The sequence below is a fragment of the Vidua chalybeata genome, chromosome 2 (assembly GCF_026979565.1).
Source record: "Vidua chalybeata isolate OUT-0048 chromosome 2, bVidCha1 merged haplotype, whole genome shotgun sequence".
Taxonomy (NCBI): Eukaryota; Metazoa; Chordata; class Aves; order Passeriformes; family Viduidae; genus Vidua; species Vidua chalybeata.
This window is the reverse complement of record NC_071531.1, coordinates 90,278,479-90,298,706: the sequence shown is the minus strand read 5'-3', so window position 1 is coordinate 90,298,706 and position 20,228 is coordinate 90,278,479. Positions and strand designations below refer to the sequence as shown.

The following is a 20,228-nucleotide window of genomic DNA, read 5'->3' as shown; positions in this document are numbered from 1 at the left end:
AAGATTAATATTGGATGAGTGAGTCATTAATATTAGCATAACAATTTCAACTCGTGTATGAATGATTTTTACTTACTTTGAGCAGAGACAGACCTTTTCCAAATCAGTTAACAATTATGCAGTTTTTCATATCTTTGTTAAACACACTTTTCTATTAAAGTTTAGCATCCCTTGGGCAAACAATAATTATTTGATATGGTTTTCTGGTTAAACAAAGTTGTAATTTCAATTAGGTTAAAAAGTAAAAAACCTTAAGATAAGACCCTCAGGCATAAACAAAATTTATTAACACAATTATTATAACTTAACTTTGGCTTTGAAACACTAATTGTATAGTTTCTACTATACTTATAGTTTTGACAGTGAAATAATATGAATCTATTCATTAAAATGAGGACCTCAAGATTTCAGAAGACCAGTAATTAGTGAAGGCCAAACATGACAGTTGTAATCAGGTAAAAAAAATTAAAAATTAATTTAAAAGAAATTACAGAATAATTTCAATATTTCCTTTGATTGATTCTTCTGCTCAAAGAAAAATCACACCTTGATGTATCTATTTTAATGCAACCTTACACCTAAAAAATGAAGGTTGACTTTAGCAGCTTGTATGAAAGGAAGTAGCTTTTCATGTGATAACTTTGACATACTACTTTGTAAACGAGTACTTCAGTGACTTGAAGAAAAAGCCTAAGACAAACTTTTCTCTTGACAGGTGACATTTAAGATATACTACAAATATCTTCCTGTGACATATGTGCTACGCACAGAACAGAAATACAGTAGCTTTGAAAGACAAAACCATATAAAAATATCAGAGAGATATTTCTCTCCCTAAAGCTTTCACAGATCAGACTCGTTACTACTCAGAATGGAATATCTAGAATTTTTTCAGCTTCGGACAGCGTGCGCTGGAAACATTAAATAATTCATAAGAAGTTGCACCACTACAGTTCCAGTTACTAATGGCTTTAAAATAAAACACATACAGACAGAAATATTTACACATTTTATATAAACATATATATAAAAAATAATTTTGTGCTTAAAATTCTTACTGATTATTTATTGAAAAAGGTCAGATTGTCTTCATCTTTCTGTTTCCTAGTGAGGTAAAACAAAAACTTAACACATAACAACACATTTAAAAATGCCCTTTTTATTGTGCCTTTCATATGGGTATTATCTGAGCATTTCTCAAAGCATTACAAACCTGTGACTCGAAGCTTATCTGTGCCAATTACAACTTCATTTTCATCCACTGTAAAAAGTGGCTTTCCATCCTTTGAGTTGATCTGAAATTGCTGACTGTGGAATTCTACCATTTTAGGACCTGCAAAACACAGTAGAATAATGGAATAATTTTGACATCTTTCTTTAATTTTCTATATAAATTAATAATTTTAATTGGTGTGTTAATAATGTAGTAACTCGTTTAAGTACACTGAAGGTCATGAAGCACTCAGATATTCTAAGGAGAGTGCCCTTGTAAGTTCTGAAATTTGGTAAGTCTATTTACATGATCTAATTTGTTGCTTAAAACCATGCCTGGAGTCTTCCTTTATAGTTGCGTTTCCAGGGAATCTAGAAATTCCCACACAAATTGATCCTGCCTAACATTCATGTTCTTGATGTTGAAACTGCTTTGATCAAATGAATCTATCTTTTCCTTTACTTTTTTTTTTTTTTTTTTGAAACAGAAACTAATTATCAAAGTCTTTGCAGCATCATCCCTTTTCATTAGGGAGGCTCAAATGCTTTAAAACTACAAACATTCCATGTAAGAGCAGGACCTCAGCTCTTCATAACAGATGCCAGTTAGGCTCCACATATCTAACAAATGCTACTGATCATGTTCTTAAGGGTTTCAAAAAGCTACAAGAATATTTGTAATTGATTTTGGTACTCCAAAAATGAAAATAATACGAGCAAGAGAGTCTGTGCATAGTTCCAGATCCTAAATTCACTAAAACATCCTGTTCTACAGTATTGGTTTGGTAAGCAGATAAAAATCAAACCCTTAATATTCCCTCTTCTAACAACCTGATCAATTAAAATTCACACCACATTAAGCCTGAATATCTATTACACAGAGTTGTCATCATACATCTATATTCAGAATTAAAATTACAGAGAATGGTCAAAGCAGTTAAGACTCCTTTTCAGCAATTTTTAATAAATGTATTTCACAGACTATCCACAGGACTGAGAGGCACTGAACTACTTCCTTCCCATTAAGAACCTGTTTTCCCATGTCTGCTCCCATAAATGTTCAATATATTCCAGGCAGTAATTCTCAAAAGAAATAGGATTTTTTTTTTTTTAAGATCTTATGTTAAAGGGGCATTAAATACATGCAGGTATTTCACGAAATCTGGTTGGTAGCTTGTATGAGAGAAGCACAACATGAGGCTCCCTACAAACTGCTTACTGCTTCACTCAGCAGATGCAAAACATTGATTTCAGCTGTCCACTAAACACAAAGAAAGACTTAGAGAAGCCATAATGTCCTAAACTAGGGTTAACAATTTTAAGGCATAAAACCCAATACTGATTCTACCTGAAAATGGTGAGGATAGAGGGCTGAGCTCTGCATTATGTTATGCTCTGCAGCATATGTGCACCCAAGCACAGCCTTATGGACCCCAATTTGGCTCTTCTCTAAAGCTATTCTGAAGCCCACAACTTTATTTCTGAGAAGTATGTTTCAAAAAGTGACATCAGAAAATACTGTCGCCAAGTGAAAAGGCCTTAAACAGCATTAAAAAAAAAATATAACAAAAGAAACAGTTCTGGGTAAGTGAGGCAGGGATGGATCTCTGTCAATGGTTTCCTAGAGAATCTTGGTTAAGGTTTTATTTAAGGTCCCTTCCAACCCGAGCCATTCTACAGTTTAGTGATTGATTGTTCCTGTCTGTGCCCAGCAACAATAATGAAACTGGCCTTTTATGCAGTGTAGCTAGATCATTGTGTTTTCCAACAAATCAAAGGCCTTAGTAAAATGGATATTATCAACTTTACCAGTGTAGGGGCTGGTCCCTCATCCTTCCCATTCATCTCAACTCCATGATTTTTAAAGCTAGCTCAATTAAGGAAAAATTCTGCGGGCACTGTGAGAGCACTCACTGAACATTTTATATGTTCCAAAGGTACTTTAACTTGTCTCTCTTTGAAACTCCAACTCATGGCCTTGCCCATGCTGGATTTGCATTCAGACTGTTTGATCCTGGACCTTTAACAAGAATCTTTAGGTCCACAGTTTTCTTAATACAAGTGCCCCACTAATGTGAGACAAGGATTGTCCTATAGATAATCTTCATTATCAGAGAATGGTATGAATAATAACTGATGTATTTTAAATATTAAGAGGGAATGCTAGGGTAAACAAAATTCAAGCTTATGTTTTATTCATGCTAGAGATGAGACATATCAGGGTTTCAAAAAGAAATAATAGGCTTTTACATAAATGGGAGTAAGTGTATGTAATCAAAAGTAGCCATTAATTTCTCTTAATGGTATTCCACAAAACACAAACTATCTATATTGCAATAACACTAATTGTATCATAATCCCAGTGAGATTAATTTTCAACTCACAAACAGCAGCCAAACTCAGTATCTGAAAGTGTAATTTCCTAATGTCTAAATGTGTTTTGTTTACCACCCTAGTGTATTAACTACATATGAGTCAACTAATACTATATAATTGTATTTGCTGATAAAATCCTATGATTAAAAATGCAACCTGACTGAATGCAGGTTATAGAAAGTATTTGTTTTCTGCTTGCTGTCAGGTGTGTCACACAAATTTCCAGGTCAATGGGTTATTCTTGCTAATCAGGATGATTATTGCCCATTGTTTCTGTGTGTCTCCTCCTTTAATGTGTAGCCCTTAAGACCTTGTAAGTGATCTTCACATCACATACCTCTTGACCCTGAGAATGGTGCTTTAAATGGTGAACTTTTTTTACCAAAAAGAAACTGACATACTGATAAACAGTCTTCATTTGCATTTGCCCTCACTCTTTACTTCCCTAGAGATTTTCCAGGGAAGGAAGCTCTTTTGTTTAGTAACTCCAGTTCAGTTGAAAAGCATTTTAATAAACTGTCTTCTACTGCTACACAACCTTTGAATTCCAGGCCAATACAAATATAGATGTACCAGACAGCAAAGGATCTTCTGTCAAAAACAGGGCCAGCCATAAAATAAATATCTGCAAATGCTTAATGCCAATGAAATCTGAGGAGTCTGAAATTTGAAGAGTCTGCCTACATGTTACCAGCAGGCAGACTCTTCAAATAGTTAGTTCTGCTAAATACTAAGCATTTTTGGTGTGTCTTTAGATCTTTCAGAAGAAAAGGCTTTTCAACATTGGATTTACTTCTATCATTAAGTAATTTAATATCTTTTATTTTCTTACTCTCTTTTCTTATCTGCCATTTCCAATTAACCTATGGCTGTCAGCTACTCTGTATGCTTTGCTCTTCTCCTACCACCTAGAATCATTGAAGGATTGGGTATAAACTAAAATCCTGAATCCTCTCTGGTATTCCTATGCAATTTCCTTTTTTAGATAATTTTTATTAAACTAAAGCACCTTACTTAAAATAAGATCTCATTAAAAGTGTATTAAAATTTTAATACTCCTACAGATTCAGTTCTCATTCCATGAATGATAGAATACAATACCAATAAATGTAAAACCCTTACTTTCAGAAACATAAAATTAGTTATATTTTCATATGGAATGGTATGGTATTTCATTAGAACAAAGGTATTACTACAGAGAATGTGCACATTGCACATACACATTTTATGTCCATAACATACATCTCTCACAGGTTTGAACAACAACTCTAATACATGAATAGAACACTTGCTGCTCCTGTTTCCCCTTTTTCTCTCAGTTCTCCTTTTATGCAATGGATGAAACAATTATGTCCTCTCAGATCAAAGTTAAGAGTGCCTTACTGTCACCACTGTTTATATTTTGTTGTGATCTGTGATTGAACACAAGTCTAGAGATCTTAAAAATTTAGTCACCTTTTCTCACATATGAATCCAAATTTTGCTGCATGATGAACTTCAACAGGAAAACCTGAAACAATCCTCAGACAGATAAGGTGAAAAGGAAAATACTAAAGGAGATGAGGCATGATAATTTGAAACCCTGTATGCAGAGAGGATAGCTGATCTGAGTCTCTCATTCCTAAGTGAGTACTTTAACTACTTTATTGTCTCTATAATGGATATTCTTCTTCCTCTTTTCCTCTTTTTTTTTTTTTTTTTTTTTTTTTTTAAAGAAAGCCATGAATGTACTTTCATAAGGTCAACTCGTGCACTGTGTTTTAGCAGTATTCTAAGCATACCTACTGTATCTGGGCAGAGGGCAGTGTGAGAGGATCAGCTGAACAGATGGGGCATGACTCACTTCACAACATTGCTGCCTAGTACCATTATACATTCTTTTGTGTTCTCTTCCTGGCCTTCAGCTTATTTCAGCTGTCCTACAGTGTCTAGGACTTCTACATCAGACCAGAAAGTCTGACATGGGGTCTGTAAGCAACGTGAGCCCTTCCAGTGTGTCTGGGCAAGATGGAATCACAGAAGAATGCAAACCAGAGGTCACCTCTCTATGCCCTACCTCCTAACCACAGCAGGGTCAGCTCGGTTGGAAGTTAGATAAAGGTGCTCAGGGTCTTGTCCAGATGAAATTTTAATACCTCTGAGGAAAGGGATTTATCAGCCTCCCTGAGCAATCTCTTCCCATGGTTAGCCATGAAACAATGTTGATTTTCCCCCACCCCTTCTATCCAATTGCATTTTGCCTCTCTGCAACCTGTGACCATTGCCTTTTGACCTCTTGCTGTGCGCCTCAAGTCTGGATTCATGCTAGTGATTGGACAGCAGGAAATGGCCTCAACCAAGAGAGGCTCAGGTTTGATATTAGGAAAAAGTTTCTCCACTAAAAAGTGGTTAAACCTTGGAACAGGCTACCAAGGGAAGTGGGTTCAGAAGTCTTAAAAAAATGAGTAGATGTGGCACTTTGTGATATGCTTTAGTTGGCAAGGTGGTATTTGGTCAAAGGCTGGACTTGACCTTGGAGGTCTTTTCCAACCTTACGGATTCTATGATTTATTTTGTCTCTAGCCCTCCTCGTATCAGGTGCCACTTAGAAGCTCTCCTTAAGCTTTCTCTTCTTGCAGGTTAAACAAACACAACCTCTTCAGACTCTTTACACTTCATGTGCTTCCACTCCCTGTCCATCTGAACAGCTCCCTGTGGGCAACTCCTCTGCTGGCTCGCAGCTCCGTCCCACCGGAGAGGGCTCCACAGTATTCCAGCCAAAGCCTCCCAGGTGAGGGTGTGCTCCTAGTCCGCATTGCCACAAGGCTGCACTGCAGGTACATGTTCAAGCTGTCCTTCAGGACTGGGGGTGTCTTCTGCAGACCTGCTGCACAAAGATAGGGGTGTGGCTTCTCCTTTGGGCAGTAGCTGCCATCAGGGTTCAAAACTGCTGTTGCATCTGAAGTGACTAGGATTTTAGACTTACTTAATTATCCAAATTCTATCTTAGATTATAGTCTTAGTAAACTGCAGCTACTTTAAACTAACTTTTACAAATTCATCTAGCATTAACCACTGCCAAAAATTCAATTATTTTTGGTGCAGAAACTATCCTAACCTTTAGCAGTAACTATTACCACCCAATTACTTATGTTAATGATTACTGTACCACTGAAACCAAAATATATTTGAAAATGTAATAAAACTGTTAAAACTGAGAAGGTTAAAAAACCTTCAATAATTCCCCTTTTTTCACCTATTTTGAATTATTTCCTCCCACTGGAATAAAGAGACAATGAAGCTACTCAGATGAGTAATTGCTCTCTGATGAGAGACAAGTATCTCCCAAATGGTTTATTTTTTTATTTTCCAAATAAAAAATGTTTTTTTATTTTCCAAATAAGAAATTGTTTTCCAAATATTAGTGTTTTTTTTTTCAGAGCCAAACTCTGTAGAATTATGTCCTCTTTTAGATTAAGTGAGAAGAAAAGTGACAGCATAGGATTCAAGTCCCCTGAACCAGGCTAAACTTCCCCTTAATGTGATGCTGTCACGTTTAACAAGTAGGCAATGCACGCCATCATAGAATCACAGAATGGTCTGGGTTGGAAGGGACTTTAAAGAATGTGTAGTTTCAACCCCCTGAAATGGGAGGGAGCACCTTCCACTAGATCAGGTTTCTCAAAGCTCCATCCAAGCCTGGTCTTGAACACTTCCAGGGATGGGGCAGCTACAGTTTCTCTGGGCATGCTGTTCCAGTGCCCCTCCACCCTCACACTCACTATCTGATTAACTCCTAGAGGATGTTTCCATTTTGGTTTAAGTCAGTCTGACTGCGAACACCATCATGAATTTCTTCATAAAGATTATCATATCTGGGGACAGGGTGTGCATATCTTGCTATGCTAAGCACCTTACTCTACATGATGCTTAGACCATCAATGGTGGTTTTGTCAGAAGACGATACTTTTCCTTCGAGTCTAAATATTAAACATTTTGTTTGATTTGCTTAGCTAGTTCTCATTTAAACATATCTTGAATATTTCTTACTGTTTTCTGCTATTTGTTTTAAGTCTTTTCAACATGATATACATTGAAATACTCAATGGTCTCCCAAAAGACTAAAAACATTTGTATTTAATGCACACTAAAAAGCATGTGCATTTTACGCATATTCTCCTAAAAAGGAGAATTGGTTAAAAGGTCTGTAGAATGTTTTAGCAGCTGCCTGTCATTCTCTAAACCTTATCTATCTAACCAAATTTTACTTATAAATAAACTAGCTTGTATATCTTTATATGATCAGATTCACTGATAGCTAAAATTTTTATACTTTAGGAAGTAAACATTCCTACTTTATTCCCTTTCGAATAAATACTCTAAATTCTTGATCATAGGAATACTTAATCACCTCAAAAATACTTCAATGAATTTTCAGATTTATCCTTCTATTAATTGCTCCTATGTTGTATCTTCCTTTCTTATAGCCCAGCTGGACAGCAATTGAAGTTGTGCAAATAATCATCTTGCAGACAAAGATCTTCAAGGAATACATTCTGCCTTTTATCTTAAAGATAAGAAAGAATTTATTTGGACAAAAATGGGATTTTTAATGAAAGACTTCTGGGAAAAATAAAGAAGGAAAAGCTAAATGATTTTACAATGTCATTAAGTTTATGAAACTGGCTTCAGGGTTTTCCCTGTGAAAACAAGATCAAACTCTTCTTAGTCATCATGCTTCCATAGCACAGTTTTCTTCGTCCTATGCCTCTTATGACAAAATACCATCACTTGAAAAGAAATACGCTGATAAGAAAACTGTACATGATATGACTTTGGAAAGCAGTAGTTTTCTAAATGGCAATTATCAGTGCTCAAGCAATGTATGATGTACTGACACTGATCTGTTTCCTCAGAATGTTGTTCCAGTCTGAAAAAAAGAGATAGTACAAATACTCTCATTGTAACAGCTGTTCAGATTAGAGTCTATGAAAATAGACTCTAAGCAGAATTTTGACTGTAATTCTGTTTTCACACTGCATAAGCCATTTTGACTTTCACCATATTCCCATGCTTTCTGAGTGAAGCTGATTTCATGCTTAACAATGCAGAACGGCGTCATAATCCAACTATCTAAATAAATTCCTACAAGCTTCAAATACTTTAAAGTGAACCCCTGACCTAAGCTAGTAACTTATGTTATCAGTTATCAGTTACTATAGTAACTGATGTTACTATTCTTTGGTGTAAAAAACTGAACTAGGACAAAGATCAGCAATCCATTCTACTGGAATCTGTTCCCACAAACCTTTAATGACTTTGGAAACCTCCTCTTCTCTTTTTTATTAAAGTTTAAAATTTTTTCTTTAATTTTCTCCTGAAAAAGACATATTACAAGGAGAACTTAGGGTCTTATGTAATAATTCTTGAAATTATATACATAATTCTTGAAAGACAGATATCTTAAAAATCTGGTCCTACTTTTCAGCAGAGACAGTTGGAAACATGCTGCTCTTCATTGACTGACATTGATCCATTACTGGAGCAGAACTGCAAAAACTGACTGTATTATTTTCATCTGCTGATAAGCTGTACAAAGAAGCCTATGTTTACTTAGGTAAAACATAATTTACTGTTTGATACCAATGTTGCTCTTGATGATTTGATAATTGATTATATAGTCTATATGTTTCTTTTATATGTAACATATTTATCACCACTCATTACTGAAAAAGTTTGACAAGTTTTTTGCACTACTTTGATTTATTATTGCTCAAGATACAAATCACAAGTGCTGAATTGCTCTTTTATTCTACGATTGAGTAAGGCTTTGAAGTGGTTAAGAACAGAAATCTCGGAGATCACAATTAGCAGCTTTCTTGGATTACCAAAGAAAAGTTCTAGATATTTCGATTTTGAAAGTTGATAAGCAAGGCATAACAATGACACCTGAATCTTATTCATGATTTTAAGGAGAGGAGCTATTCTATTGAGAATATTTACCACCTGTTCTGTACACATTGTTGCCTTGCCTATAAGCAACTTTCTCCACAACTTTCTGAATTGCCTATGACTATGAAGCCTCTACATTCCCAGAACTATGCTTTGCATAGATTCCTTCCTTGCTATCTGTTGGCCAACATCTTTCTAAGTCCCATTTCTCCTAGAAATATTAGCAAAGCAATCCCTTCCCTTAAATAAAGCTCTTATTTCCTTTTATGTTATTTTGTTCTTGTTTATTTGTAAAAAGTAATTAAAACAAAATGGGTATTTTTGTCATCCAGAGGGCCACTGAAGTAAAAAAACAGTAAAGAATGTAATTGTTTTTTTTAAAATTATGATCCCTATTATTTTGAAAGTATTATTTTCCTGGCAAGCAGTTTTTGAAGTATTTGCATTTAGGGAGACTTCTGACAGCAGTGTAATTATGGGTGATGGTAAAAACTCAATATCTACATCACTTTAATTTAAAAAACAATGTCCAGACAACTCCTCCAAGAGGTATTTCATGCAGATGAACTGAGAGGCATGTAGACTCTTTAAAGCCAGAGTGATCATGTTGGAATTTGTTCACATTTTATGTCTTTTTTGTATATCTGTGATTCATGAGGGAATGCATAATATGTGCTTATTATCTTCATAGGGGGAATTTCACAGAAACTCAAGTAAAGATTTGTTTCACATCTCTCGTGTGAATTACTTCTGTTGAAGACTGGGTATTTAAATGATTCTTAGTAAGTTATTAAATTCTTTTAACAGATCAATTTCCATGAGTTAAAAGGTATTTTTGTTATAATCTTGTGAGAGATGCTATATTATATTGTCATCCCTGGAACAATTCCAAGCTTATCTATAGGACTCCACAATTGCAACTAGTCGTATTTATAAGAGGACTAGAGTTTTAAGACATCATTCCAGCATATTGGCAATTGTGGAAGATATTAACTCTTTAGCAAACTCTTGCGCATATAAGGTGAATATGCCACACACCTATTTATCACACTCCTTTTGATAAATATTTAGAGGTATTTTCTTAAGTCATTCAGATCTTTATTATTGACTGAATTAAAAAAAGGGAATTTGAAAACATTGAAAGGCTGAAGTGTGATTAATTGTATAATTATACATTTTTAAGGGGAACAACAGGCTCCTTTATATATTTTTTTTCCTTTTGTTTGAAAACAGTGAAGCTTGCAAAACATTTTATGAATTGAAATGGTAGTCTTCAAACAGGTTTTCACAGAAGTTACACAGTCTCAACAGCATTGAAAAGTTGCTCATCAGTGCTCTGCTGGATCCCAATTTAGTAAACTACTTAAAAATATCAGGTTAGGCTACAGTTAAATGAGCAGGAATTTATGCTTTGCTGCCTGAGGACCTTGTAAGAAATGCATTAATAACTTGTTACAATTTTCTCCAATGTCAAATAAAGGTTGAAAAATAGTAACAAAGCTCAGAAAAATTTTGTCATAGCTTACACACATTATTGCCATTATTGCCTTAAAAATATGATTGAAAGAGTAAGGTCAGCTTATTTTTGCTGCCAAGATCTCTCACTTTTATCTGTCTAGATCTACTGATTTCACTGAGTAAACCAATGTATTTAACTACTACCACAGATAGCAAAAGATATAAATGTCTAAGTTTTAAACTTGAATTTTTTTAGGATGTCTGCTTCAACGTATTAGTTTCTGGAATACTAAGAAATAAAGAGAGACTCCAGCCATGTTTACTTGTTGAATTTTCTCAGAAAGATTTGCAATTATCAATAGATATTTACACAAGGAAAAAGGGTAATTTTTGCCGAGACCTTTCTTGCATAACTCTGCAATAAAGAAGTGCTTCAAATACTTAAAGAATTATTGCTTAACTGAGAAATTTGAAAATATGCTGCTGCTTTTTACAAAGTGGGAAGTGGAATATTCAAATAGGACCATAATAGTAATAAATAATCATGTGTTTAGTGCTTTATATTTTCAAATCTCAATATAAATATTCATTACAATGTTTCCAAAGCAGTGGACAGGGAATAATCCCTCAGACTTACCCACATTTAATCTGCCTGTGACTTCTCCATTTGAATTGCGAGCATTCACAGTCACATTATGAGTAGACTGGAGAAGCAGTGATGAGTCCTGAAGTATGGAGAAAGAAAAAAAGTATGTCGGACAGTACAATTAGAATTGTAAACCATTTTCAAAATTTAGTCTAGCGCTGGTATCAACACAGTCACTGAAAGGTCTTTGCCACTACAAAACTATCCACAGATCTCATCAAATAATGTGGGCAGATATTTCTGATTACTACAATTAAAACATATTTAAAATAAGAAAAATAATTAAAGGTGAAGTTAAAAAGATCAAATTCATCAGGTGAACAAAATCTGTGTTACTGGTCCAATGAAAATGGCTGCTAACATTTTATCTTTTGGAAAAATGCTTTAGTACTAGGTTTACTACCTTTCAGTACATAACTGAGACTCCTAGAAGACAGCCATTTAATTGAGTGTGAGTACTCCACTTTGAGAATTCATATCATTGTACTAACTTGGTAAGAAACATGCATGTGCATTCTGCTTCCTCAATGGTCCAGGCAGTCTGTTGGCTGTGGCCTAATTTTGGCACCTGGGACTAACTCTCCAGGCAAGGAAGCGGCAACAGTGAGTGATGGAGAGAGTGGCAGGCTGACTAGATCAATACTGACTTTAACAGATGACAGTACAGGTGATTTTCAGGGTAATCATAGTGGCCACTGTCTTCACTTGACATTAAGTATCAGAAAATTATCTGGGGACACAAAACCGTATCACGCTCATTTGGATCAGCAATCTGTAAATACACTGGTAGACTTCAAAAAAGGGGAGGAAGTTTTCTGCAGTACAGGTGCGTTCATTATAAAGCATACTTTGTGTCTGAAGGACACGAACTCAGTAAGAGATAAGAAGTGCCTACGCAGATCTCAGTTGCCAAAGTATCAGTGAATACATGATATGAAGAGGGGATCAGCAAGCTGCCTGCTTTGTGACCTCAGTGGAGATACCCATTCCTAAATAAATGAGTTCCTAACTACTGGAATATTATTAAAAGATCAGCCTCTTTCACAGCTATGGTTTCTAGTTACTTTTCTGCACTCACCAGAGACTCTGCAGTATCTTGAAGGGATAACCCCAAGGCATATCCTCATCTCAATTTAATGCTTAGAGTATGAGACAGCCTGAGAGTTTTAAACACTTTTTATGTGATGAATTTTACTACAAATACTTATTTAGTAACAGAACCACAAACCTGATTAAAAAGGAATAAAATAGAAGCAACAAACAATTTGGACTCAAACTTACACATTTTTTTTTTAAAACCAAACGGCATCTCACAAGCAGGTAAGAAAGGCTCTCTCAAAAGAAGTCATAAAGTGAGCAAAAGAAATGAATCTCACTTTGTAAATTATATCAGGAAAGCATGAAAGTTCACAGAATTAACACAAATAATGAGAAGTCTACAGAAAAAAGTAAGCCATGTGCTAGAATGAGCATTAATGGTAGTAAGTTAGTATGAAGTGGAAAAGGAAGGCCAACAAAGACTGGGGATTGGGTAAATACAGTACATTTAAGTAAATCTGCTAAATCACCATCAAGGCTGGGCATTTTTATTACATTTATTTGATTGCCACTGGCTGATTTAAAAAATAATTTAGTAATTTGTGATATCAAATGAAAATGTGAATAAACTGTACTCTAGACATGTTGCTGCCACATGTGTGGTTTTGACTAATTAAAATGTAGTAACATATTTAAAAATGCTTGTCTTTTATCTTTCCATGAAGATGTTTTAGCAAAGGTGCAATGGTCTTGCCCACAGCTTTGTGTTGGACTCATAGTGAAGGCATAAACTTGTAATAGGCTCCAGAGACAATGCACAGCAAGTAGATTTTCTACTACATATTTTCTTAGCACTTTGGAGACTTCATTAGTTGAGAAAATCTGTTAGGAGACTGCAAGGAGAAAACTATTAAAGCAAGGGAGAAAGCTGATTTGAAAGCTGAGGGGGCCTGGTTCTCCAAGACAAATTTAGGAAAAGAAAGCTTAACAAATAAGTAATGTTATGAGAATAAACACATAAATGGCAACTCAGGAGACCAAGCTGCAGGCAATGAAGCCTTTAGAGAGTTCAAATATTTAGAAAAGTAAGGATACAAACAAAAAACCTCAGATGAATTGCCAGTAGGCACAGAGAATCAGTTGCCTGAAGGCTCTAATTAATGCACACTACTAATGATCATGATGGATCATTGGACAACTAAGCTTATATTAGATGCTGCCACACCTCTTTTTCCTATATTGTACTAAATGTATTAAGAGCTGAAAGGAATATCAAGAGAGCATAATGATCTTTGGGACTAGAGGGAGTTCTTAAACATTAGCTTTGGTGGTTTTAAAAAGTTACACGTCTTACTGGATAAACAACCTCAAGGGAAATTCACCAAAGCACATAAATAGTTTTCTCACTGCCTGTGAGGCAGAAAAGAATACAGCATAAGAAGCTAAATGGAAATACAGATATAGTAATGGAATTTCAGTGTCTTAATTAAGAGCTGTTCCGGAAACTGGAAATACTTGTTGCAGAAAGAGAGAAAAGGAAAGCTCAATGTAAGTAAAATATGTTATATTGCTTAAATTTTAGTAATCAAGCATGTTAACAACCTCATTCTGATAAATTTATTTACATTTTCTCTTGCTATAGCAATATATATACACACTAACTTTTTTCCTAGGTTCAGAAAGGTCTCATGGCTGGCTATTTCTTCTCAATTACATGTTTGAAGATATGAAAGAGCCATATTTGGCTTTTATTGTCACTGAATAGTACTTTATTCAATGAAATGTCCCACTGGTTGATGATAACAGTTACAAAATATAAAACTTTATTTTGTGTGATGTTGGACTATGGACAATAGTTCTGAAAAATATTTATTTCATTGGCCAGAAGCAGACATTTTAAAGTTAATGATTTTGATAAATATTTGACCAAGTACACTATTCCTTTTTTACCTCACTAGTAATAACAATAACAAACTTTTCTGTCTAGGTGAACTAGATTAAATACTATGTCTTTCCATTTAGATTTGTAAATTTTATATACATAAATATATAAACATGCCAGACATTTCATGGCTTTGTCCTTGAAGTGAAAAAACCTATATATTTTAGAGAAATCATAACTTTTCCATTGGGATCCGCTAATTTTAGAGATATTGAAACTATTCTGTAGTGGATGAATAAATAGAACAAGCAGCTTCCTAGGGAAGCCTGTATTAAAAAATAATCTCAGTAAAAATAATGAACACGTTTTTATACACTCCTCAAGTTTTAGCATTACTTACATATGATAACAATTATAATTCCTGTTTGAGCTGCTTATCACATGCCTAAGAGATAAATGTTAATTCTGACAAAGCATCATAACACTGACCTTGTAAAGCGTGCAGAAATATGTGTGTATACAGATATACATGAACATACATCTATATATGGGTTTTTTTTCTTGACAGAAATCACAGAAAGTTCAATTATTCAGAAGTGCATTAATTTTATTTAGCATTTTTTCAAGATTACTCACCACTCTCGAATGTATTTCTTTGGCATAAAGAGGGAATAAGAATTCAGATTCCCCTTCCAGTCGAAGGCCTTCTTTTGTAACACGCAGGTGTCCCATTCCAGTCTGAGGAGATGTGAGAATTATGCACAATTTACTATTGTTGCTGTATTTATTTTGTGTTCTTTTCATTAATCGAACATTTTCAGAACTGCCTGCTTCAAGTCTACTGATAAATATACAAATACTAATGCATTTAAAATTTTGAGAATACCTTGTTTTATTCCCAGAAGTAATTTTCTCTCCTGAGAAATTGCAGATTTCATGAAGTTATTAAACTTGCTGGGTTTTTTTGGGTTTTTTTTTTTTGGTTTTTTTTTTGGGGGGGGGAGGGTGTGGAGTGGAAATACAGTTTTATAGTCATTAAATTATAAAGAAGTGCATTTGTATTGGCTGTGCTGAAACAGCTTTTGTACTTGCCCTCTAAAACTGTAATGAACAATAACTTTTACATATGAGTACCCACATAAAAAATCTTACATTAACATCTCAGGGTTCATTCTATCAATAATGTAAACCTACAGAACAGACAAAGAGGGATTTTTATTTGCTTTCATTTTCAGCAGTAACTTCTTTTTAATTAAGTTTTAATTCATTGGCTTAGTTTTTTCTCCTGCAATTGTAGGTCAAGGGTCTATATCTCATCATCATATACCTTTTTTTCTATCACCTGCTTCTCAGTTTTCTCATCCTTTCTTCCTCAGTCTATCCTGCTTTCAGCCCAATTATTCTTTCCAGCTGATATCTCCTTTTTTTGTTTTTATTTCCTTTCTTCATTATCATAGAATTGATAATATGAAAAATGAGTGAGGAATCACTTTGGTAAGTACATCTGAGGGTTTGCAGGCTTCAGTTGCAAGGTATTTTCACAGGTATTTCGCTAATTTGTAAAGGATTCATCCCTTTCCCAGACAAAGAGTTACAAAAAACCTTGCCAAAAAAAACCAACAAAAAACAAACAAACAAACAAACAAACAAAAAAAACCCCAAAAAAACAAAACCCAAAAAAACAAACCAAGAAACAGCCTTTCAGCTAGGCCACATGAAAATATTTCAAGACAACTGCTGCAAACTACAAGGAACAGATGGAAGGGCTAAATAAAAACCAATAAACCCAAAAAAGTATTTTCACTCAAAACAGTTTTCAGGTAGTTCTCCATGTAAGCAGAAGAGATACGTAACAGGCCACTGATTAGGCATCAATAAATTGTTCATCTAATGAATTATGCTTGCCACTGAGAAATGTTATAATTGAAGAGATGGTAAGTGCTTTCAAATATATGTTCTGACTAATCAGATTATGTATGTGTATATGTAATGTTAAGTAACATATCAAACCAGCCTCCAATGAAAAGTTGTAGTTATTTTTTTAGCAGGCCTGAAAGGAGATAAAGAGAGAAACAAGTTTTGCTTAAATTCCATAAGGGAAGAATTGTTCATTCACTCCACTGGAGAATAGAATCACGATTTTTCCTCAGCAAGATTTGCTTCAGGAAAGAGGCTGATTCTGTTTTTCAGGGTCAAATATTTTACTGGTTTGAAATATATAATGTACTGTCTTTTCTCAGTGAAAACAGATACAGTTTACAAATTCTAGACCACGGCAAAGCTTTTAAAAATGGCCAGTATATAATGATACATCCCATAAGGCAAAACTAAAAAAATACCTATGATGAGCTTTTATAATGACAATTCCTAGCCAGCACTGACTGATTTAGAAATAAATTTTTCTAGCAAAGACTATGGACAGTTTTTTCTAACTTCCAACACTCCAACATTATAAAGACACTTAGGTTTTAAGGAAAACTCTTGCAAAATCTGATGTGAAATATCAGGATATTCTAAAGAAATAACACCAGCAAGTATCTCCTCTTTTATTAACCAAATTTAGGGTCTGATTATTTGCTCTGAGCTCATACCTTTTCCCATCAGGTGAAAGTAGTTTATGTTAGCTAGCAGGTTTAAACAGAGTTTTTATATTTTTATGGAATATAAAGAACTAAATAAGTAGTATATTATAGAATAAGTACAAAAAATGACAAATCTGAAATTTAAGAAGGCAGAGGAAGAAGTAGCAATTAATTCTTGCTCTGAAGCAGACTGGGGAAAATTAACAAACTCCTAGGTGGCAATCTCTGTCCTGCTTTTGGAAGGAAGAAATTTTAAGTAGAGACAGAATAAAAAAAATATGTGGGAAAAAAAGATGCAATTTACTCAGCACACTCTTTCTAATGGATTCAGGTTTTACAGCAATAATTATTGTGAAAATGCTAGACAGACAGTCATGTCTTTGACAAAAAGAATAGTATGTCGCATGACAATACTCAGCACTTTCAACTTATCTAAAAGTTCCTATTTTTTCAGTAAATTCAGTCGTATCCCTCAGGATTACTTTGTATAAGTATGTCCTCCAGTATGGTGTATTTTCTTCATCAGATATTTAATTTAGGCATTGACACCAAGCTGACATTCTCACATACTTGCCTAACAGCCTCATTATCCATTCTCATTAACCACTTGGGAAGTGCAAACCCAGGGAAATTTAGATTTGGTTTATGTGCATAAATGACTATCTGTGAGGAGTAACATAAACTTTGTAACACGCATGTAAACAATAAAAATACGGATATTATATTCTGATCCTCACTTCTATTACCTTTGTGACTGCAAAAAAAAAATATGCTCTTAGTACTACAATATTTGAGCATTTTAAGATTGTAAAAGTACTGAGTTATGCAATACAGCAAGACAGGGGAAGTCTATTATGTCCCTTTTATAACTGGCAAATTGAAGTTACACGGAATATAAAATAGAGGGATTTAGAATAAACAACCACCCCAAAGCACTCAGATCCAATGCTAAGTTCCATGAAAAGGCAGAGCATAATAGTTACACATAATGTTCTCTCAACAACCACTCTGCTTCTTACATTACCAATTGCTTTTTACTGAGTATTGCAGCCTCCTTAGTGGTGAACAAACCTGACACTTTCTGTTTCAAGGATTTGATTCTGTTCCTATTCAAATAACTGAATAAAAATAGTTCTACTGACTTGAGGAAAGGGACCCAATATCAGTTAGATGTGGACTTTGATGGAGTTGTACAACAAGCTATTACTTAGGGTCGGGGGGTGGGAAGGTGCTTCATTAAAGACAGGAAATGTATGGCATGTCTGGATTCTGGTTATCCTGATGCTGGTGACTGTCACTGCTTGAGTTTGCTGGCCCTGAGCTGTAACACAGTGTTGTACATACAGATATAGCTGAGACTCACATTTTGTAATTACTCGAAGCCCTCAGCGAGGCAGGGACGCAGCTGTACAGCAGGGAAGGATGAAATGGCATCTCTGTAGACAGCAATCAGGTTTTATTGCTGCAAGGAGCTGACTAGCGTGGAAACTGCTGGCAGCTGCCAAACTCTTGTGTACCAAAGATGCAACTTAGCATTAGTGTTCACACAGGTGTGACCAGTTTTCATTTCAGAACTGCTTGACTTATTCTAACTGCAGCAACAGGATGTCTTCAACTACAGTAGAAACATTTTTTCATAATTTGAAAATGCTCCCAAGCAGGTAAGTGCTTGGAGAAAAAGAAACAAAGCCTTCTACCACAAAAATTCGATCTCTGAATCCTCAAAAAGCTCATCAAGACTAGATTGAGAAGTCCTGGTCTAAAAGACATTTGACATCTAGTTTTTCAGTGAATTATCTATATAGTGATACTACAAACCAGCTGAAATGAGTAGCCACACTGCGGAATTCTAGGTAAGATGCACTGTGTTATGGAACATCTGGATGGGACGACCATCTTGGATGTGTTATCATTCTCTTAGACTCTAAACACAGACTCCAGACTACTAGGAGTGGAAAACAAGCAGATGCAGCTCTAGGGCTCTTGCACTCAAGTGAGTTGCTCTCAGGTAGCTGAGCTTCATGCTGCCTATGGCATATGGAAGCAAAAGAGTATCAGGTGATTTCTGAGATTTGTCTCCCAGGAGTATCCCAATGTAGGTCTGCTGCTGTCAGCATGTGGCCCTTAGAAATGGACATGAGGCATGGGGAACATTCATTCAGTTTAAAAATGAGCATTTCTAGTCACCTAAATTTGATCAATAACTATAGTTTTTATTTTCCTACCAAGACTGAAACTCATACGCACTGGCTCACTGTATTTGGTCAACCACTCTCCATATCGTATGTCATACCATATCACATCATATCATCACTGTTTCTGTATCTTCTCAGCATTAGACTCAAATGCAGTCCTCAGGATCCTCTGAGAAGAGAAATGAACTTCTGCTCTGTGGTTCAGCTAATAGCTGCAAGGGAAGATGTGTATTTTGTGTTTTTGGGGAGAGATCAAATACTGGAAAGACAGGCTGACCCATATGTTAGCATAGTTACACCAAAAAATTCTCAAAGTTGATTCCAACATTAGTTTGAACACACATTCAATTCAAATCAAGTAGCTTCTGTCTCAGGAGTTAGAAACATGTTTGATTTGCAGTATCTGCTCCCTGAATATTCAACTTTTCCATATATTAAAAGTCCACACACGCTGTAGTGGAACCAGTAATAGTATTAACTTCAGAGTAGAAAGGATGCAGCATTTCCACCCAGTTAAATCCTTCCTATTCTTTCTTGTAGGATCCTTACATCCTCCTCCCAGGCCAGATCAGGGAAAGACCTTGGCAAGTTCAGACCAAGACATCACTTGTTGTGCCCCAAAGCTAGTTAAATCAATGGCTTTATAGATCCAGCTTGCACTGCAGTACTTCTTGCAGCAATTACAATCTAGAGAACTTGCTTTGCAAATAAGAGTGTACTGTTTCATTGAGATAATAGGACTGTGGGTAGAGATTGTTAAAGAGCAATCAGCAAAACAGGATTGGTAATGAATCTGATGAAACTCTCTGTTTGACTTACAATATCAATTTTGGAGCTAAGTACGTGCTTGGTATAATAACATTACTGATGCCTCATCTCATTTTCAGTCGCAAGGACTCTATTTGCTG

The 20,228-nt window shown here is 35.1% G+C and overlaps 1 protein-coding gene across 4 annotated transcripts in view; it reads right to left on the bottom strand.

Moving 5' to 3' along the window:
• The window catches only part of SGCG (sarcoglycan gamma), a 104,159-nt gene that overhangs the window by 26,387 nt on the left and 57,544 nt on the right, over window positions 1-20,228 (bottom strand). For all 4 annotated transcript variants that reach the window (XM_053933961.1, XM_053933970.1, XM_053933966.1 and 1 more), the window contains 3 exons: window positions 15,180-15,281; window positions 11,615-11,702; window positions 1,214-1,333 (listed from right to left, as the gene is read on the bottom strand). In XM_053933961.1, coding sequence (XP_053789936.1) covers window positions 1,214-1,333; window positions 11,615-11,702; window positions 15,180-15,281 — 310 coding nt within the window. The remainder of the gene's footprint in view (window positions 1-1,213; window positions 1,334-11,614; window positions 11,703-15,179; window positions 15,282-20,228) is intronic.